Raw genomic sequence first — 21,909 nt, 5'->3', positions numbered from 1 at the left:
ATGCAGATAACTTTCCCATAACCACAACCTCAAAATTATCTAATCAAAAAAGCCTGTGAAGCTGAGTGTGTGTAGTGGTGTCATACACACTTAATCCCAGCACTTGAGAGGCAGAGGCAGTCGGATTTCTGAGTTCGAGGCCAGCCTGGTCTACCGAGTGAGTTCCAGGACAGCCACGGCTATACAAAGAAACCCTGTCTCGAAAAACCAAAAAAAAAAAAAAAGAGAGACAGAGTCAGGTGGATCTCACGTGTTCCAGGACTACCTAATCTCAGAAGACGGTAAAAGTGTATGAAGGTACAGCAAGGCTGATGATCTGTGGTGTTTTCAAGTAGTCATAGGTCACACAGCAGCAAGACAGTGTCATTGTGTAAGTACAGTGTGTGATGCTTAAACAACTATGAGGTTACTCACTATACTCTTAGGAGACACCACCAAGTATTAGTCCATCAGTCCTCCGGTGATCACTGATAGTGTCTGACTTGGGTAATGGACTTCAAATATACTAGTAGTTTTTGACACAGTATATTTGAAATAATATACTAATTCAGATACACCAAATTTGAATGGTTTATTCACATATACCATTTCTCAGCATTGCCTGCCTGCCTGCCTGTGTACCATTGCATAACCTGACTTGGTGAGGTTTCACCCATGTGTCTCCTTTATACCTCCATCAAAATCCTAAGCAGCCATCTACCTAGCAGAAGTGTCTGACACCCATCTTCCTTTCTTTGCCTCTGATTGGACTGCAGCTGCAGCTCTTAATTTCCAGCCTGACATCTCAATTGTCTTTGCCTATTCTACTTCATGTTACTTGTGGTATCCAAGTAGCTTTCTCCCAGCCGAAAAGCCCTTCAGAAGCAAGGCAGAGTAGTGCCAGCCTTTAATTCCAACACTTAGAAACCAGAGGCGCACGAGTTTCAGGACAGCCCAATCTACATAGTTGAGACATTGTCTGGGGGGGGGGGGGGAATTACCCTCCTTTAGAGCTCTGTGAGTGTGCTAGGCAAGCTTCTTACCCTGCTTAGCTCTCCTGTTCTTCCCCTCTCCACCAGAGAGAAAACTGTAGTAGGAATTAGAAAAGAGGTGACCAGCTGGCTCCTGGCTTAGCTGCCATGTTCCTGCACTATTGTCCTGGGTTCTATAAGGAAGCAAGCTGAACAAACCAGTAAGTAGTGCCCTCCGTGGGCTCTGCATCAGCTCCTGCCTCCAGGTTCCTGCCCTGTGTGAGTTCCTGTGCTGACTTCCTTTGGTGAGGAACAGCAATGTGGAAATGTAAGCTGAATAAACCCTTTCCTCCCCAACTTGCTTCTTGGTCATGATGTTTTGGGCAGAAATAGAAACCCTAAGACACTGCCCCTTCTTAGAAATCAAATATTTAAAAGTCATTAGAAGAAATGAAGTGACCTTACTCTGACTCCATTTTGTATCCACTCAGGCACATATTTAGTCCCTTAAACCCCTTGAACAGTCACGTCTACTGTGGCGACACATCTGGAACTTTCCACGGCTCAGATACATAACCAAAATATCTTCTGGTTGTATAGGAAAAAAAAAAAAAAGGCTACCAGGTTCCCTTGACCTACATCTGACAATGATGTCATTATGTCTTTTGTCTTTAAGCCCTGTATCCTGAGCTTTGGCACTGAGTTTATTTGGAAAGAGAACCTACTCTCGGTTATTTAAGTAACACTGCATTGACTTTCAAAGCTTTCCTACTCAAAATATAAATCTTTGAGACAGGGAATACACATCTGTATGACAATACTGCCTTTGGCTACCATGAATGTAGAGAAAAGAATGTACAAAATACCTGTTCTCAGTGCCAAACTTAGACCCAGCACTAATTCAGAGTTCTTACAAATATCCCCAGGTGATGTGGAGAGAAATAGCTCAGTGCCTCTCTAAGGGTCACAGAAAACAATAAAATATCCTAACAAGAAACTACTGGATCTGCCAGAACAACAAAAAAGCAAAATTTATAGCTTGATACTTGTCCAAGATAAAACAAGACTGATCAGATTATTCAGACCCTAAAAGACCCTGTGGTCAAAAGGATTATTGCTACAATGGCCAGAGAAAGTCGTGACTTATTTAATAAATAATCTTGAATTCTTAGTCTAGTGGCTGGAAAAGGACTCAGATCCATATTGCCTCATAACGAAAATAACTGATGGAGTAAATAGAAAACTGATCAGAATAATACAGTTTTACAACAGCTGTGAGAAGAAGATAAAATTATAAAGTCTCAAAAGAAACAAATATGTTAATGTCGAGTTAAAGCTCTTTGGATAAAGAAATTATCCAAGGGCTACTGAAATGGCTCAGACAGTAAACGTGCTTTGCCCCTAAACCTGATGACACAGGTTTGATCCTCGAGGTCCCATATTAGAGAAAAATTGAAACAAACAAACAAAAACACACGAGAAGCATCACTCATAACGCCTGAGAAATTAAACACTAAGAATCAGAAGGGTGCTCAAAAAGCACACAATTTCTCCCCTCCCTTAAAACTCCTGGGTGACGACTTCCTTGTTCTCGGTGGAAAACCACAGGTAACCGCGGAAACCCGAGCCTCACGGGTCCGTCTCTTAGGAACCAGGTTCGCCCGCCCCCTACTTCCGCTTCCGTGTCCAGGTGCTGGAGGTTCACGTCCCCTCTTGTGCCCCGGCGGCTTCCGTAGGCAACATGGCGGCTTCCCGCTTGCCTCCCGCGGCCCTGACGCTGAAGCAGGTACCGCCGTTCTCCCAGCCCCGCGGGCCCGGGCTCCTGACCGCGTCGGCTTCGCCCGGGGCTGGCGGTGCCCGCGGCCGTAGCTCCGCTCGTGAGGGGTTGTCTCCCGTGTGTCTTAGGAAGCGCTGTCCCTGCGACCCGGCTCCGCACAGCCCCCGCGGGCGGGGTGATGTGTGCCCTTCCCTCCCTAACCGACGCTTGAACCTTGATTTTTGTCTTGTTCTGTTTGATATTGAGGTCCAAAGGGGCGTTTCTGTTACAGTTTTCTTTGCAGAGGTGGAGCCGGCGGGTATGTCGTAATTTGTATTTCTCCTTCCCTGAACAGTTCATGAGAAGGCAACAAGTTCTCCTCCTCTACAGGAAGATTTTGCGAGCGATTAGGCAAGTTCCAAGTGATGCTGACCGAAAATACCTTCAGGACTGGGCCAGGGAAGAATTTAAAAGAAATAAAAGTGCCATAGAAGAGGTGAGAGCAAGACCACGCTTGGGGCCACGCCTCCTTTGTCCCATTGTAGTATTGAACTTGTAAATAGCGAGCATCTTGGAATATGCCACTTCGATGGGTCATTTTGGTCACTGCTGAGTTCCCACTGGGTATTTTACATTTGTTTTGCAACAGCGTCCGGCTTTCCACTTCCCACTACTGGTTTTATTGTTGGGGGTTCTTTTGGTGAAGGGATTGAATGTGGCGCCTTGGGCATGGTTAGCCCGTAGCTACAGCCTGTAAGCAGCCACTGTTGGTTCTTGAATGTAGCAGATAGAACTTTGCTGTGGTGAACCTGGTAAAGGAATGACTAGATTCCCCTTGCCTCCACAGGATGCGATCCGGATGATGATTACCCAAGGCAACATGCAGCTAAAGGAACTGGAAAGGACACTGGCTTTAGCCAAATCCTAACGGGAAGATTCTCAGACCTCCGTGTGTTTTGCACAGGCTCAGAGCCTCTGTCACAAAGCACCCATGAAAAGACGAGAATCACTCTAACCAAGATTGTAAATCAAGGCGTTTTACCGTTTCCACTACAGTCAGTGACTGATTAAAACGGGAACTAATGTCAGGATGAGGGCTTGCAATCCTACATTGCTCCGTGGGAGGGTGAAATGGCAGCCACTCTGAAAACCAGACTATTGTTAATTCTTGAAAGGCAGTGAGGATAGGGCTGGACAGGAGGCTCCGTGTGAAGGCTCTTGCTGTCAAGGACCTGAGTTTGATCCCTGGGATGCACAAGGTGGCAAGAGAAAACCACTCCAGAAAGTTGTCCTCCGACGTCCATACCAGCACTGTGGTACACAAACCAAAAAACGAGTAAATGTGATTAAATGAAGGGAGGGTGTGATAGGCAGTTAGTTACCTCATACTTACGTAAGAAAGTATATTACAGAGTTCAGCATCCAGCATTCTTTTTGGCTTTTTGAGACAGGGTGTCTTTGTGTAGCCCTGGCAGTCCTGGAGCTCACTTTGTAGACCAGGCTGCCTCTGCCTTCCAAGTGCTGGGATTAAAGGCACGTGCCACCATACCAGATGAATTTAGCATTCTTCGTAACTAGATTCAGAATATCCATTAACTGATACAGTTTCATGCTTTGAAGGTAAGTTTACAGTCCAGGGGAGATTGTTGAGGCCTGGCAACCTCAACCCCCTAGCATAGCTGTAGCCATTTTGTTCTATGCCTGCCAGCCACTTCATATTGTTGCTGTAATATGCCTGTCAGTCATTGACACAGAAGAATAAGTTGAGTCAGAGCAAGGTCATGCTGATCACATATCCTGTTATGCATGAGGTTTGTCAATCTTACGAAGTTCCACAAGGCTTTATGTAGGACTCATCAGACTAAAGATCAGTATGAATTGTAATGACTGAAATGGCTCTACTGGGAAGCACTGCCTGCACCTGTGTATGAGCTCACTGTAGTTTTTGCAGTTTTAGCCTTTATAAGCTGACAGAGGAAGATGTTCAGGGCTGTAGCCTCAGCCCCAGATTCTGAGCCAACACTCTGATTGATCAGTCTTAGGTGTGCACTCAACAAACCATCCCTGTCTAACTGAGATCGTTGTGTGGTTTGTAGGTGACTCCAGTTCTCCTACAGAGATGACTGAAATGTTTTTGGTCAGAAGCAGGAGAGCTTTGTGCCTTTTTCAATAAACAGTTTAACAACAAGATACCTACCGAGTATGTGTGGACTTCACTGTGCCACTTTTAGACTGGCAGAGCATGGTATGTTGTAATTCCTAGATCACAGGCTGTTACAAAAACAGACTGACAGTGTACTGGCAGTGTACTGACTCTAGGAGACACTAGAAAAGTGATTCTCTTGCTGTGGGTCGTGACCCCTTTGGGGCCAAACAAATCTGATTCTCACAGGGGTCCAGTATCAGATATTATGATTCATAACAGCAGAATTAGTTATGAAGTAACAAAATGTTTCTGGTTGTTGGTCACCATAATATTAGAACTCTATTAAAGGGTCACTGTTGCAGCCTGAGCTACCCCATGTTGGGCGCCAAAAATGTTGAGAACTGCTCTGCCCCACACTTGGGGGCCAAAATGTCTCGGACTGTTCTGTCAATGTTGGAACCTGCACTGTCAAAAGCCTTGGGGGCTAAATTGTTAGAGCCTGCACTGCCCTAAGCTGCTCCAGTCCAAGGGTCAGGATTCAGCAAGAGAGAGTGAGGACGGACTCGAAGAACGGAGACCAGACAGAGTGTGATTCAATCCCCTTTTTCAGTCTCCAAGTCCCTAGTTCCAAGTCCCTAGTTCCTAGCACCAAGTCTCAAGTTCTAAGTCTAGTTCCAAGTTCTCTTTCCAAGTGCCTAACTCTCTAGTCCGCCTGTCTACCTCTCGCCTTTTATATGTCTTACTTCTAAGTCAGCCTTAAGTCACGCCTTTAAGTCTTACCTCTAAATCACACCTTTAAGTCTCAGCTCTAAATCACACCTTTAAGTCTCACACACCCAAGGGAAGATCCTGGGTATCTAAAGCAAGATGTTATCAGAGTGTGCTCAGTTGTTGTAGGCTGATGTAATCAAGTCTCTTGTCAGGGTATATGGCTCAAGATGGCTGCAAGGATGATAGCTGCCTTTTGTCGGCTCCCCACAGGTCACAGCATTAGAAAGGTTGAGAACTTGCTAGAAACTGCTCTAGAACTTACTTGAAAACCTGCTTTGTCCTTCAGAGTTTGGAAGTAACTTTCTTCGGGTATAACATGATTTGATAGCCAAAGGACTGAGACTTCATGGAGCTTTGGAAATAGCTAAGAACACCAAGAAGAGGAGGAAACACTGGGTGGGCAGTTCAGCTCCTGCACCTAACATCCTCCTGGAATGATGAATTGTCATGGAATGGACTTGTACTCTGCATTCTCCTGCAAAAATTGGAAAAAGAGAAACATGTCCCAAAGTTAACAGTTTAGTAAAATACATGAAAGTGAAAGCTTGTTGATAAATCTGAACTTATACCATGAGCAGAAGTCAACGTCCCATCAACACCAGAGAGGCCAAACTGGGAACCTGACTAGTATCTTGGACTGGGATGCCTGAAAAGATGGGGCAAAGCATGCTTGGTCTGTGTTCCAGAGCCCAACACCACATCCTGGAGCCTTTTGCATTAAGAGTGATCTAATGCTTTTTAAAGTCAGTTTTGTTTTTCAAATACGTGGCTTATGCAAAAGTAGCTTTGAGAACAGTTCAGGTTTTGTTTTTGAAATAGGGTCTCTTGTTCTAATTCCCCTACCTTCCAAGTGCCAGAACTGTGGGTGTGAGCCACCATGTTTTCTATCAGCAGTCTTGAGGGAGAAGACATTAACTAGTTCTCTTGGTAGTCTGCTTGACATGCAAATCCAAATATAGACCCTGAGTAAGTCTTAAAATCTTGAGACTAAACAACACTTGCTGTGAACAGTGATGGTTTGATGATGGGCTAGCTACAGAGAATCCTTTAAAGCACATACAGCTGTCAGAGGGCAAGCTGAGGGTTGATTTTGTTCACTATGTAGACCAGGTGCCCTGAACTCAGATCCTCCTGCCTCTGTCAAGTACCAGAATTAAAGGGGTGCACCATCATACCCTGCCTAACTGTTTTTAAAGCAGGTAAGAACATTTATGGGGGATAGCTCTACTTTTCACAATCAGCTGTAATTAGCCCCTCTGGCTTATAGCTAAGGCTTATTAGTCCTTTTTTTTTTTTTTTTTTTTTTTTTTTTTTTTAATAATTTATGTTCATTGATGTTTTTTTCTGCATGTATGTTTGAGTGAAGGTGATAGATCCCTTGGAACTGGAGTTACAGTTGTGAGCTGCCATGTAGGTGCTGGGACTTGAACCTGGGTCATGAGGAGGTCCTTTTTATTAATGTTTTCCTTGGGTACAGGGCCACAGTCAAGATGTTGGCCATGTGGCACTGCTGGTGAGGTTTTATTCATCATGAAGGCTTTTTTTTTTTTTTTGGATTCAGGATTGTATAACCTGGGTGTCTTCTGTAGTGTTCTATCTGAATGTCAAACTTGTTCCTGGATTTTATTTAAGATGTTTGAATCATTGACTTTATGCATGTGAACTAACAACAATCCTGATGTAAAGGCACACCTTTAATCCCAGCATTCTGGAGACAGAGGCAGGCAGACTTGAGTTCTAGGCCAGCCAGATCTGCATAGTGAAACTGTCTAAAAAGAGATTAACAAGTGGAAAAAAAGAATTTACACAAAAGCTTCACAACAGGTAAGTGGCTAAAGCCAGTTTGCCCTGTGTTGTTCTCCCCGTTAACAAGAGCCATCAGGTTGTATATGTCAAGTTCATGCACAGCACTGCTGTGGGTGTGCCTGAGCAGTAGGGAGACAAAGACCATTCTAAACAGAAGCAGCCCACATCTGCCTTGGAAAAGGATTATATAGAATTAGGCCCAAAGAGATAAAAAACAAGCAAAAATTGTCACTCCAAGGAGTCAGAAATCACAGGACTTTAAGAAATTATATTCACATTAAATTTAGGTGGCTGGAGAAATGGCTCAACAGCCAAGAGCTTCTACTCCTGAAGAGGACCAGAGTTCAGGTTGCAGCACCGACTTGGGGCAACACACAACTGCCTGTTACTCCAGCTCCAGGGAATCCCGGGCCTAGCAGGTACCTGTACTCGCTTCCCCCCTCCCCCATAATTATAAAGTAAGCCTCTTTGATTAGTTACCATTTGTGGCTACTGCAAATCACTTTATTCTTTTATTTTTGGGAGACAGCGTTTTTTTCTGTGTGACAGCCCTGGCTGTCCTGGAATTTGCTTTCTAGCCTAGCCTGGCCTCAAACTGCCTCTGCTTCCTCTGTGCTGGGATTAAAGGCATGTGCCACCATGCACAGCTTTGTATTTTTTTTTTCAAGGTGCTATTCAGTCTTATACCTAGTGGATTTAATATGCTTGCATTAACAATGTTAAAGGATTCCCCACAGGGCTGGAGAGATGGCTCAGTGGTTAAGAGCACTGGTTACTCTTCCAGAGGTCCTGAGTTCAATTCCCAGTGACCACATGGTGGCTCACGACCATCTATAAGGGGATCTGGCGCCCTCTTCTGGCCTGTGGATCAGAGCACTCACATGTATATTAAATAAATAAAATTAAGAAAGAAAGAAAAAAAAAAAGGATTTCCCACAAACACACAGATTACACCTACTTTGTGTTCATGGAAGACACCTGATTCACATGTATATTAAATAAATAAAATTAAGAAAGAAAGAAAAAAAAAAGGATTTCCCACAAACACACAGATTACACCTACTTTGTGTTGATGGAAGACACCTGATGTTGACTTTAAACTGGATGCATCTGCTCTTAAGTGGCTGGGCGCAGGCTCTCAGGAATTCTTGAGTGCAGTGAACAGAACTAATAACTATAAAAAAGTAGAGTACTAACAGAACTGAAAACAACGTTTAATGCTTATAGGAGACACATGTTCAAGGTGATAAAAAAAATAGACAACATGCCTTGTACACACAAATCTAAACATGAAAAACCTGTATTTTTGACTCCCCAAATCAAAAGCTAGACTAACACTTTCACATGTCACAGATACTCAGTATACAGTCTAAGGGATGTGCTAACAATTACTTGTTATTTAGAAAGGACATTGATAATATACAACTACTGTTTTATAACGTATTTTTTCCACAGCTGTTGACACTTTAGGCTTCAGTTTGAAACATGACCTATGAGAGTATACGGTATGAACAATTATCTGTAAAAGTACAGCTGGATATTTGCTTGTTTTTGCACATAGCACAAGGGGAAAAGACACAGCTGATCGTCAGTGCCTTACAATGCTGAGGAACAGTTGCAACAAATGTAACACTGGTGTTACAAACAAAGCATGATAGGCCGTGGGGCTCACTCCTTTAATCCCAGAACTCAGGTGGCTGAGACAGGAAGATCATGAGTTCAAAACCAGTGTAGAGTACACAGTAAAGCCTTCCAAAAGAAGCCAACCACCACTTCCTTAGAAGTCAACCCTGTGGGTAAGGAGCTGACTGGCCTTAGTCAACAGCCTGGTCTTTATGCTTAATGACTTGACAAATACATCCATTCACAGTGATAAGCTGCCTGCTTCCCATGGGTAGGAGGTATATCATCAAAGTACTGCCACCAAGATATTCTGTGGTCTAGTCTTGATGTTCAATTACAGTTGATTTCTGCATTTCTCGTCAAGGGTATCTTGAGGTAATAAGTATTCTAATAGTGAAATAACTCCTGCTTGAAGCATAACTTGCTGAACTCAGGGTTTCATCTCTTAGTATTAGGCAGTTCCCAATATTTGGGGTATAAATAAAGAATGATCAATCCTACAGGAGTGGGCAACATTTTATTCAGGGTAGTGTCATAGCAGGGCTCAGGGGCAAGTGAGCTGAGGACAGGACTCCAGTGAAGGAGAATGGGAAAGGGCTGCGCCTCCCAAGAGGCTGAGGACAGGCAGTCCCATGAAATAACTGGACTCACTAGATCCTGTACGCACAATGTCTACCCTGTTATGCTTACAGGAGTGTCTATATCCACGGATTGTCACTATAAGAAAAAGGAAGACCTTGGCTTGACAAAGGGATAATGCACACTACTCCACAAAGGTCACTTCTTTGGCTCAATGAACAGCATTTTAGTTACAATACATGGACAGTTGGTATTAGGTCCTTAGGCTTAGAGAACAGAAGTTTCTATGCATATGTGGATCATGTGGAGACAGACATAATCTGTGTTACATGTTCCAAAGGATTAGAAGACAAATCCAAGGTCCAACCAAGATATCGTCACCACCTCAGTCTGGTTCATCTTACTCAGTAAACAAAGCCTTCTGATGGCTTGATGTTCTTCAATGTGAAGTCAGTTCAAAATTAAACTTTCCTGATATTGCCTTATTTCTTACAAAACACAGAACAAAAGTTTTGACTTTAGAAAGGTAATCTAAGGTAACTGGCTGGAGTTTTTGGTGAATGTTAATCTGCTCAGTTATTTGGCTAAAACCACAGTAACTGACCAGTGTTTTAAACTTTTCTCATTTGACATTCAGCAATTACTCCTTATTTATATGACCCTTAAACTTATTTTAAGACATACTGGACACAGATATCATTACAGTGTTATTTCCTCAAAATCTGAAAGATTGTCACCCCTTTAAAGGATGAGCATCTTGAGTTACATGGGAGAAAAAGGGCTTCCTGCATCTGAGTCCCAGCTCCGCTAGAAGGACCGTCGAGGCACAGCCGGTGTGTTGACATGGATATGGATGACTACTGGAGTTCCCAGAGAGTTATCTGCTTTGCTTCTGACGTATTTCATGTCATTGAGCTGCAGACTTAGGTACACACCTTCTCATCTTGGTGTGGCTTGCTTTTTGTGAACATCTTCCCAGAATTCATTTTAACCATTGAAAGCCTTGTAACTTGAGAGCACAGGAAGTATGTGTCCACAACAGATGAGTGACTTTCTGAAAGGCAAGTTCACCTTGTGCATGACAACCAACTCCTGGGACACAGTTACACTGCTGTTATCAAGCCAGAACCCCTGTTGGGCCCACCTCAGGGTCTGGGCTTCACTTGTGCACCTTTGTCCGCAGCTGGGCGAGCTCCTCCTCCAGACTTCTGATGTGCTCCTTCAGTGTGGCCTCATCTTGCTGAGCTTTCTGACTGGCTTGGGTCCGTGCTTCTTCAATTTTCCGTTCATACCACTTTTCCATCTGTGCAGAAACGGCCTCAAAAAAATACTGGGTTAGCTCCAGGGCTTGGGAGGCATCCCGGGCACCACTGCGTGCTGCTGCTGGCTGCTGCCCACTGGGGCTGCTGGTTGTCGGCTGCTGGCCTCGATGCTTGCTCTGCCCACTTCTCCCAGACTTCTTGGTTTGAGTGCCTCGGTTGACACAGGACCCGGTCTGCTGATCACACCTGGAAGCACCTGGGGCCTTGACCTTTCTTAACCCGGAGCCTGTGCAGTCAGAGGGAAGCAGCTCCTGCTGGTGTCTGTGGGCAGCAGTGGCATTGAGTGCCTTGTCCTTGGGTCTCACAACCTGAGAGGAGCTGTCGGAAGCTGCTCCTGGCTCTGCAGCTACCACTGGTTGGTCTACAGCTGTTTTCAAGGGAGAGACAAATGTCAGCACATCCGTATTCAGCCACAGGACTGCGGGTCCTGAGACCCTCAGCCTTGCTGGGCACTGCTGACCTCACCTGCTTCTCTGTGCTTTCCCTCACCTTTTTCTCCCTCCCTCCCACTTTATCTCTGGGTTTCCCATCTGAGTTCTTCAGGGCTCATCTTGGATTCTGTGTTAGCCATAGGAATAACATATCGGCTAGATTTCTGGCCTTTCCTTTAGCCAGTATTGGCTATCATAGAAGTCTCTGGGTCCAGTTTCTAACACCTAAGGATGACAAAACTTACAGTGTCTCAACACAGAAAGAGCACTAATCTCTGAGGAGGAAGACACTCCCTTCACTTCTGGGACATAAACCTGTGTACCAATTTGGTTTCTGGACCCTTTCTTTGTTTGGGAAAGGGTCTTACGATGTAGTGGAACTCAGAGACCCACCTGCCTTTGCCTCCTGAATGCTGAGAACAGTCATGTGCCATCACACCCCACAGGCAACTCTTTCTTAGGAGCGAGTTTAGGGTTACAGCAAAGCTGAGAGGAAGGGAAGCCACATTCCTCATCCAGCTCCTCAACCTATGTTCCATTCACCATGGCCAATTCTATAGCAAGTCCTAGCATGACAAGTTGGCTCAAGATGTTTCTAAACTTGCTGGCATAGAGCTAAAGACGTGGAAACAGATCGGGCTACATTAAATACCAGTAGGACCTAATTATCAAGCTTTAACATCTTTAGAATTACTATGTAAAGAAAATACAGTTTATACACATAATGGGATTTGATTCAACCATAAAGAAAAAATTATATTATTTGCAGGAAAACGGATACGACCTGAGATGATTGTGGCAAATGAATAACTCGGACTAAAAAGGGGCAGGTCACACATGCTGTTCCTTTATATTCATAACCTTCAGAATCTAGATTTTTTTTTTTGAAACAAGGTCTCACTGTATAGTCCTGACTGTTTTAGACCTTGAAATGTAGAGCAGGCTGACCTTGAACTCACAAAGATCCATCTGCTTCTGCCTCCCCAAGTGCTGGATCAAAGGTGTGCGCCACCATGTCCAACTAGAATCTAGACTTTTAAAACTGAAGGGCTATTTGGAAAGGAATTAGCAGAAGGGTACCAGGTGGAATCTGAAGCGATGCATGTGTGTAGAAATATAATGAAACCATTTTTTACAGTGGACACATGCTAGTTTTAAAAATTATCAAGTGTACTCACTACAGCTAAAGAGTCATCATGTAAAGCATGTCTTAACACCTAGGGCATGTTCAGGACACTGATGGCTGCTTAAAAGCTTTGCAGGCTTAAGTAAAGGCACGGGGCCACCGGAAGGAGCAAAAGGGGAAAAGGCCTGCCTGGGGGAAAGCTGGCCCTTCATCACTCCATCTTCAGGATCCACTGACCCTTGACAGCAGCTAGGCTCATCTGGGAAGAGGAAGCTCAACTGAGAGAACACGTCCTTCAGATTGTCTACAGGCAGGTCTGTGGGAGCACCTTCTACACTAATGGTTGATGTAAGAGCCCAGCCTCCTGTGCGTACTATTACTCCTGGGAAAGTGGTCATGGAGTATATGAGAAAACAACCTGGGCAAGCTGGGAACCAGGATTTCCTTCAAGGTTCCTGCCTTCAGGTTCCTACCTTCAATTCCTGCCTTGACTTCTCTCAGTAACGGAGTGGGACCTGGGATGTTTAAGCCAAATAAACCCTTTTCTCCCCAGTCTGCTTTTGGTCATGGTGTCAACATCCCTTGTTTTATTCCGCACTCTGCCACGTCTGCTTACTTCAGGCTTCCTAACATTTGAGCTTCACTGTGTTTGGTGCAGCTCTGGAGTACGGACAATATTTAGGTCAGGAAGGAGGAGGAGTGGATCTCTCAGAGACTTTCTGAGTGTGAAGTACCTGGAGAGGAGTCAGAGGGAGATGGTGTGGATTTAGCTCTAAAGGTCCGAGACTCTCCAGAAAGTCTCAGCTCCAGATTCTGGATCTTCAACATGCACCAGGCTTTTAGTTCATCCACCAAAGACATCTAAAATAACAAATAACACACAGAAGGTTGAGTTTGCTGAGGCTTATGAATTAAAGCATCAAGAGTGAGCTTTTGAGGGTCTGGAAGTATGGTCTGTCCCTGAGTTTTATTCCTAGCACCCAGATGTCAGCTCACAACCAGTTTACAGTCTGTAACACCAGTCACGGAGAATCTAAGGGAACCAGGCACCCACATGGTACACAGGCACACATGCAGACAAAACACCCATACACACAAATAAACAAAATAATCTTTTAAACGATTTTATTTAAAGATTTATTTTATGGGCTGTTAAGATGGCTCAGTGGTGATATTTGCTGCCAAGTCTAAAGACCTCAGTTCAATCCCCAGAACCCACATGGTAGGAGAGAACTGACTTCCACAAGTTGTCCTGAGCTCCACACATGCTCCTTGGCATGTACATCCTCCCAGCCCACCATGACAATCTGTGTCTACTTGTGTGAACATGTATGCATGTACCTCAGAGGTAAGAGTGTTAGGTACCCAGAACTCAGATGCCTAGTACCTTGCAAAATTTCCAAACAACTGTTTTTGGCTGCTCTCACTGACTCACAGGGACCAGTCCCATTTGTTGTCCTGGGGAAGCAATCGATTCCTGAAGAGAAAACTGAAGAATGGCCAACAGAGAGAAGTGACTGGCAAAGATGGGCTTTCCAGAAACTGCCCAGCAGGCTTGACAACTTGCTAAACAGGACCACACGCTCTCTGCTCCTAACGTTATTAGAGTTACAGAAACAACAGGCTATGGGTTGCAAATGGTCTTCACACTGTCAGCCTCTCGGTTTGCATGGCTAGACCTGAACCGGCTCGGCAGACGTGGTGAACCAGCAGTGAAGGACTGACAGACACTGGTTCTTACCTGACGTTTCTCTCCCTCCTGCTTCTCAGTAGCTGCATGCTGCTGCAGGCGATTCAGGCATTCTGTTCTCTCGGCTGACAGCCGCTCCACCATCAGTTTATCCAAAACGCACATCTAGGGTTTGAGAGACAGATGATCTAAGAACGGACTCCAGCCTTCACCCATGAGCAGAGTCCACAAAACAGGCAATGGACTTCAGTTCTTCCTGCTGTCCTGTTTCGTAGCTTTTCAGAATCCCTGCACGTACAGCCAATGTTGTCCGTTTTTTCTCATACCTAAGTCCTAAGTGCTTAGTAGAGCACAAGTTCACAAAAATACACAATATTTGTATATTTTATTTTGTAAATATTACATTTTTATATTATATTTTGTATATGTATATGCAGATCATGTTGGCAGGGGTTCTGACAAGTCTCAGAGCCAGGGACTCCCCAAGCTCCCACAACCAGGACCAGAGGTGCTGTATCACTGAGACCAGGTAGACCTTTAGGCCCTTAAACTAGTATAGGAAGTCTGTTTCTAGAACCCATCTTCTTGGAAGAAATGTATGTACTGTGAGTCGAGTTCTGATGTAATTATGCACTGAGGATTGTATTACACCAGGAAACTTATTTTTCCAAACTATACTGGGCTTAAATATGTTGGGAACAAACCACCTGCTATCAGACTTTAGATGTCTTGATCCAGGGCAATGGTGGCGCATGCCTTTAATCCTAGCACTTGGGAGGCAGAGGCGGGTGGATTTCTGAGTTTGAGGCCAGCCTGGTCTACAGAGTGAGTTCCAGGACAGCCAGGGCTACACAGAGAAACTCTGTCTTGAAAAACCAAAAAAAAAAAAAAAAAAAAAAAAAGAAGAAGAAGTCTTGATGCAGGCTGATGAAGTCAGTGTGAACTGAGCTTTCACACCTGCAGAGAGCCTTCACATAGGCACAGGGTTGCGCAGAGGTGCACTGCAGGATGAAAGAGCAAGCTGCCAAGACACAGCAGGCTGTGTTGCTCTCAAGATAGCAAGGCGGTGACAAAAGAAAACCTGCAAGAACTAGCAAGTGAGCAAGTGAGTGCCGGGAATGGTGGTAAGAATCACACTTCTTCAGTGGGGAGAACGTTCTCTAAAACATAGTATTCTGTTTGGTTCTTTAAAGCATATCTTAATGAAAAATCTATCCACTGCACACTTCTTGTTAGTGACAAGGAAAGTATACTTTCACAGTGGAAGAAAACAAGTGTCTAGCTTAGCACCAGTAACCCTGAGGTCCCCTGACAGTCTATGACTCCATGTGGAAGGCAGTCTGGAGTTCACACTACTTACTGACCATGGAGTGTGCTTGCAGAATATTTTTTGGAACCTAAATAACTGTTGAACTGCTGTTCACAGACATTAACAATAGCACTTGGAGGTCTTGCTAGTCACAGACTTGTGGGTCTCACTCAGAATTCCAGTCATGGAGATTACACTCAGCTCTGTAGATGAGGAATGGGCCCAAGAATTCACCTCCCCAGCTTCCACTGCTGCTGCCTAGGGACCACACTCTCAGAACCATGAACCATTGCCTCAGACCTTTCTGTTGGCAGAAGTGCAGGGTTGAAGACACAACTTAAACACTCATGAAGACACTAGCAAAGAAATCCAGAAGACAAGAGGGAAACCAGCATGGGTCCTTAGAAGAGACAGAAAGCTGGAAGGAACTGGGAGGCACTCAAAGAGACCACAGAACACCAGTCAGGTGCACAAAGGATCCTAAACCAAGATTCAAACCAAACAGCTGGGTATGGCAGCACACACTCATCATCCCAGCTGTGTAATATGGTTGAGGCCAGCCTGGGCTACATGAGACTTCGTTGCCAAAAAAAGAAAAAAAATCCAATTAAAATTTAAATATAAGTTAAAACAAGGCCAAAAGAAGTGTAAGTGTATCAAGGTATATTAATTGAGATACGTTACTTTGACTTGAAACCATTTGGAACTGAGGGGAACTGAGAAGCTGGGCTGAGCAAAGTTTAGCTACTTTATGCTATTCAACAAAAAGTAGAAAACAAATGATTCCCTCATGGATGCCCTGGCAGAAAACACAGAAGTTAGCTGTCAGACATGCCTGCCAGCTTACTAGAGACATCCATGCAGTGCATCCTATCAGCCAGCCTCCTCCTGACATTAATCTCCAGATGCCTGCATTCCCATGGTAGCTCACTTCCTTCTGGCCTCCCATCTCTTTAAAATTATCTTGTTCTTTGTTATAGATTGGATATAGTCTGGAGTGTTAAACAAGTTACTTAACATTTATCCATCATATTCATATCTCCATATGTGTGATACATCAGCTAATAAAATATTGTTTTTATAACTCTCAAAAAACTTAAATAAATAACCCATGGAAACAGAACTAAATAAAATTCTTGGAAACAACTGAGAAATTGTGAATGTGGACTGGATAGTGTGCAATTACTGTTGATTCTCTTAGATGTGATGAACCGTGCTTATCCCCGCTGAGCACACTGTCTGGTACTGAGAGGTGATAAGACCATTCAGTCTCCCTCAGTTCCAGAAGAAAAAAAGAGAGGCGCTAAGGGGGATGGATGAAGCAGGCTGAGAACTGAAGCTGAGTGTGTGGCCTCTGCTTCTGATTCATCGTCAGAGTTCAAGACCAACTTGGGCCACGCAGTGTGACTTTTTCTTAAAAACAAAACCAGAAAATTGGTTGACTCTCAGCGTGGGTATAAAAGTATTCATTACTTCAGTCTTCTCTCAGCTTTTCTTTGTGTTAGACAGTTTTCCTGATGAGAAGTTGAACAGAGGAGCTGGTGGCATGCCTAAGTTGGTAGATCCTTGCTTAACACGCTTCGGGTTCGGTCCCCAGCATGTGAGAACAGGCGTGGGGTGCAGATCTGCAACCCCAGCATTCGGGAAACGGAAGTGGACGATCAAAAGTTCCAGGCCTCCTCAGCTACAGTGCGTCTGAGACGAGCTGGACCCCACACGACCCAGTCTCAGACGAGCACAGTGAAGAAAAGAAACCTAAATATCAGTAGTGTTTTTTTAAATCACCACAGGCTGTGGGTAACTGGCAGCCTCTCTAATGCTGGTTTTCCTTTTCCTTTCTTTTAAAATGTTCTGAAAATTAAAAAAAAAAAAAAAAAAAAAAAAAAAAAAAAACTCTGAAATGAAAATTTATTGCTTTTCTCTTTTTCTTTTTCATGTTTTTGGTTTGATTTTTAAAGACAGAGTTTCTCTATGTAGCTCTGGGTGTCCTGGAAGTCGTCCTGTAAGACCAGGCTGGCATCACTCTTAAGAGACCTATTTGTCTTGTGTGCTGGGATTAAGGGTGGCAACCACCACCACCCTGCCCCTCTTCTTTCTTTTCTTTTCTTTCTTTCTTTCTTTCTTTCTTTCTTTCTTTCTTTCTTTCTTTCTTTCTTTCTTTCTTTCTTTCTTTCTCTTTCAAGAGACAAAGTCTCACTACGTTGCCCAGACTGTCCTTGAATTTGTGACTCTCCAGACTCAGCCTCCTGAGTGCTGGCATTACAGGCATGTGCCACAATGCCTGGAAGGAAAGCATGACTTCTATAATCTTGACTCTTTTAATATGCCCGAGGCTGGCACATGCTAGGTCAAGGCTGGCACATGCTAGGTCAAGGCTCTAATACTGAGCCACGGCACAACCCCTTCACAGCCACCGTCAGGAGACTGAGCCCCTTGCTTACTTGGTGCTGGGTCTTGCTCTCCATCTGGCCCAGCTTTGTGTTCACTTTGTCCTGCACCGATCCCAGCTCAGCTCTTATCTCCTCCACAGTTGCCTCCAACTGGTTCTCTAGCTTGTTGATTAGAGGTTCACAGCGACAACCTTTTATTGGCGCCTAGGAGGGAAAGAGAAAGGAACGGAGGGTGGAAAGATGCCTCCATGGGCAAGACTACTCACTGTGTAAGTTTGGGGACCTAAGTTCAGATCCCAGAACCCATGTAAACACACAGGTATGGCGGCTGTGTGTCTGTAGTCCCAGAGCTAGGGGAGGCAGCAGCAGGAGGACCACTGGAGCTTGCTGGCCTTTAGGTTCAGTGAAAGACCCTGTCTCAAAGGATAAGGTGGGAAGGGATAGAGCAGGGTACCCAGCAGCCTCTGTTGGCTTCTACAAGGGCACACACAGGGGTACGCACCCAAATACACACACACACACACACACACACACACACACACACACACACACACACGGTGAGGTTTGGTCTGTTGCTAATGTGTTGTAATGCTAAATTCTGTAGAAGGTCTAGGCCCACCAGTAAATTCTCGAATGTACAAGCTTTGGTTGTGCAAATCTTGTTCCTTAATTTAAAATACTGGTTAGATAAAATTGGAGGGATTAGAGGTAGGTGGGTTGTGAGTTACTGGTTTGGGGTTGGAGAAGCAAGAAGAAGAAAAGAGAGATGACAAGTGGGGAAAGAAGAAGGCATCATTCGAAGAGAGGTGCCATGAGCACATGGCCAGGAGAAACAGCAAGTGTTTGGGGAACACCGCTGGGGAGGTAGTCAGGTCAGCAGTTGGAAAAGCAGATTAGGGGTCACCCCCAGTAATTGTCAAAGCCAAATAAAATAACCACAGTCTGAATTTCCTTTATTTGTCAGCTAGTCAGGGATAAGCTTAAATTGATTGTACTACACACACACACACACACACACACACACACACACACACACACAGAGAGAGAGACAGAGAGACAGAGACAGAGATGGAGAGACAAGAGAGACACAGACAGACAGACAGACAGACAGACAGACAGAAATTAGCCCTTCTTTAATAACCATCTTGAGCAACCACTGTGCAAGGCAGGATACCAGGGGGAAGCAGAAAACCTAAGAGGCCAGACTAATCTCCATGCTAGCTTTGGAATGTCTCATGGGTTGAGTGTTGAGTCCAAAGGCACTAAGATTCTGAAGGTAAGACATAGTACCTATCTTAAAGAGACTTGAATCCACCCACTCTGGGGCCTCAAAGCAGAGGTCCCCTAAGGATGGTACAGAATGCTGCAGCAGTGACTCCCCTTTTCCTGGGGTCTACACAGCAGGATGCATCTGCACTGTTTGGATTGGACCACCCACCTCCAGGCATAGGCTTCACAAGCCCTTGCAGGGCTCTAGCCCAGCATGACCTGTGGTACCTGCATCACTTTTCCATCCTCGCCACGGTACAGTGTGTATAGCTGGTACGCCCTGAACCCGTGGGGCGGAGGTGGGGACCAACATCGATGTCTGCTCTTCTTTTTGGGGTGGTGATGACTGTGCAGGTTCTTTTGGTGTCCAGGCTGTTGGTCTGCTGCTGGGGTGGGGTCAGATAGTGCTGACACCTATGGGAAGAAAGGGTCGCCACTCCTAAGTCCCAGCAACACCCACCAGAGTGACACCCTGCCAACATTTCCCATCTCTCATACAACACTAGATAGTATAATCTTGTCTCAAAAATAAAAAATAAAGAGCTCCCCCACGCCTTGCTTCTGGGCTCAGAGCAGAACACCCAGAAACCCATGAGTGCCATCTCCTCCGTTTAAAGCCAGGGAATTTCATTTTTGTGCCTGTTCTCAAACAGCCAGCCATAGGAATGCTGTCCTAGCTGGGCAAGTCACCCTAGACCCTCCTGCAAGCCAGCCCAAGGCTCCCCCCCCTCTCTGCTTGCTCCTGACCTCTGGCCTTGACTTTCGCCTCTTTTCATCTTTTCTTGGATCCTGGGAAGCTGGTGGGCAATCTCTTCTAGCTTCCTCTTTTTGGGGTACAGCTTGTTCACTGCTGGGGGTGTCTCCTGCTGAGACACTTCCCTATAAAGGAAAAAGCCCCCCAAATTATTCCACTTGAGGCTTTTGCCTGACTCCAGCTGGGAACACTTGTGCTTGCAAGACTCCATCCAACCATGAACCCACAGGGACATTAACCAATGACAGACGTCTTCTACATTGGGGCAGGCTCGGCAGCAGCTTCTCTTGTCTGGAAATAAAGCATGCTCTTGGGTGTATACTTATATGCTTGGTTTAAAGGTGTGTGGCACCATGCCTAACTTAGAAATATCTTATGTGTCCAGAAAAAGTCTCTATATCATGGTCCTTCCCAGGAACTCTCAAAGAGCTGGGCACATCATACATGTCTTGAATCTCAGCAGAGGCAGATATAACTCTGAGTTCAAGGCCAGCTTAGTCTACTTAGTGAGTTCCAGACCAGCCAGGGCTACACAATGAAGCTTTATCCCCTGCTCCCGCCAAAAAAAAAAAAAAAAAAAAAAACAAAACAAAACCTTCCAAGGGACATCATATTGTTTACTACCCAATGGCATCTGCTGCAGGGACTCCAACACAAGCTTGGAACCAATGTACTACCCAATCCTGGTGTGCCTGGTGCCCTCCTTTTCTGATGTGCACACAGAAGCCATTCTCTAGTTAGAAACTGAAGCAGCAGCTTACCATAGCGGGTCTCAAAATCACCTAGAAAGCTGTTTCCAACAGACCACGTTGCCCACCCAAAGCTCCTGTTCCAGCAGGTCCAAGCTGAGCCCTGAGACTCTCCATTACTAACAAGGCTCCAGGTGACAACATGGCAGCACAGAAGAACCAAACCACTACACAAGTCGGGACCAGTGCGGGTGTGTGCATGATGGGACAAAGGCCGAGAACACATGGGGCACATAGTAGGATGAAGGCCACTCCCTCACGTACACATAAAGACACAGGATCTGGAACTGTGGACAGAACTGGGTACATGAGGGAGGGGCAGCAGCCTGAACCCAGGGGGAAGGACAGGCTGAGGCAGGAGGCAGTGAGGCTGGGCAAGAGGGCACCTGGGGTCTGCGGAGGAGCCCCCATACCTTGCTCTGTGCCACCTCATCTCTGGGCACAGACTGGGCCCTCCTCTCTTCCTTGAGCCTCTCTCTCCTTTTCCTCAGGCTTCGCCCACGACTGAAGCGCAAGATCTAAAGGGGTTAAGGGGGACACAGAATCAGCATGTGGCAGAGAATTCTCTGACCTAACAGAACCCACAGCTCGGTGGCAAACACTAATAGTCATAGAAACCTCTGGACCTCACATGCTTCCTTCTCTTTAGTCTTATGCTGAGCACAACAGGGACCCAGGAAAGGGTAGGATATCATCTCTGAGCACAAGAAACTTCGATAATGATAACACCACCAAGTGTTCATGTGCTGGGCTGGCATGGACAGATAAGTGTGTGGCGCCTAACTCCAGAGAATGCCACCTCCATAAAACAAGGATCAGAATGTTATACTGCTCTGGGCAGTTTCATTTTCCACCTTCCGGTTCCCTTGACCAAAGTGTATGCCTAAAACACCATCGACGTAGTTCAGACAACACCGAGGGTATCTGTGAGCGATCAGTCTAACTGTGGAGCCCCAAAGGAAGACTGGTGTCTGCCCCTTACAACACAGTTAAGGTGGAAAGAGCCAGCAAGGGTATAGGCCAGCAGATGTGGGGTACCAGCAGCAGCTGGATGAGGAGCACGTGGTTTCAGCTACTAAGCTCCTCATCAAAGGGAATCAGCTGGGACCAGAAGATGGCTGTACCCGCAGTCACTGCTTGCCCTTAGTCACTAAGATGTTTAGTTGGCAGAGTGTGTTTAGCCACAGAACACAGATCTGAGGACCCAGGGGCCTTCAACCTCTGGCCCATAGTCTCAG

At 45.3% G+C, this 21,909-nt stretch overlaps 2 protein-coding genes across 8 annotated transcripts in view; one reads left to right on the top strand and one right to left on the bottom strand.

The window, feature by feature from the left end:
* The first annotated feature begins 2,608 nt into the window (after nt 1-2,608).
* Lyrm2 (LYR motif containing 2) lies at nt 2,609-4,898 on the top strand. Its single transcript, XM_076924030.1, has 3 exons — nt 2,609-2,736; nt 3,062-3,202; nt 3,554-4,898. Exons 1-3 carry the CDS (start codon nt 2,692-2,694, stop codon nt 3,632-3,634), a joined length of 267 nt encoding a protein of 88 aa, XP_076780145.1. The 5' UTR covers nt 2,609-2,691; the 3' UTR covers nt 3,635-4,898.
* A 3,729-nt stretch (nt 4,899-8,627) lies between these two features.
* The window catches only part of Ankrd6 (ankyrin repeat domain 6), a 136,759-nt gene continuing 123,477 nt past the window's right edge, over nt 8,628-21,909 (bottom strand). For 6 of the 7 annotated variants that reach the window (XM_076924023.1, XM_076924028.1, XM_076924024.1 and 3 more), the window contains 7 exons: nt 21,085-21,189; nt 19,916-20,047; nt 19,397-19,582; nt 17,951-18,103; nt 14,252-14,365; nt 13,245-13,371; nt 8,628-11,320 (listed from right to left, as the gene is read on the bottom strand). In XM_076924023.1, coding sequence (XP_076780138.1) covers nt 10,791-11,320; nt 13,245-13,371; nt 14,252-14,365; nt 17,951-18,103; nt 19,397-19,582; nt 19,916-20,047; nt 21,085-21,189 — 1,347 coding nt within the window. In that variant the 3' untranslated portion in view covers nt 8,628-10,790. The remainder of the gene's footprint in view (nt 11,321-13,244; nt 13,372-14,251; nt 14,366-17,950; nt 18,104-19,396; nt 19,583-19,915; nt 20,048-21,084; nt 21,190-21,909) is intronic. The other variant, XM_076924027.1, reaches the window with a different exon arrangement.

The sequence above is a fragment of the Arvicanthis niloticus genome, chromosome 25, assembly GCF_011762505.2.
Source record: "Arvicanthis niloticus isolate mArvNil1 chromosome 25, mArvNil1.pat.X, whole genome shotgun sequence".
Classification (NCBI taxonomy): Eukaryota; Metazoa; Chordata; class Mammalia; order Rodentia; family Muridae; genus Arvicanthis; species Arvicanthis niloticus.
This window is presented reverse-complemented; position numbering and strand designations above follow the sequence as displayed.

Excerpts from the sequence above, each read along its gene's own strand:
- Lyrm2 (XM_076924030.1), top strand. The coding sequence starts at position 2,692 with ATGGCGGCTTCCCGCTTGCCTCCCGCGGCCCTGACGCTGAAGCAG. Across the intron at positions 2,737-3,061 it reads CGGCCCTGACGCTGAAGCAG|TTCATGAGAAGGCAACAAGT; the intron begins GTACCGCCGTTC and ends TTCCCTGAACAG. Across the intron at positions 3,203-3,553 it reads ATAAAAGTGCCATAGAAGAG|GATGCGATCCGGATGATGAT; the intron begins GTGAGAGCAAGA and ends TTGCCTCCACAG.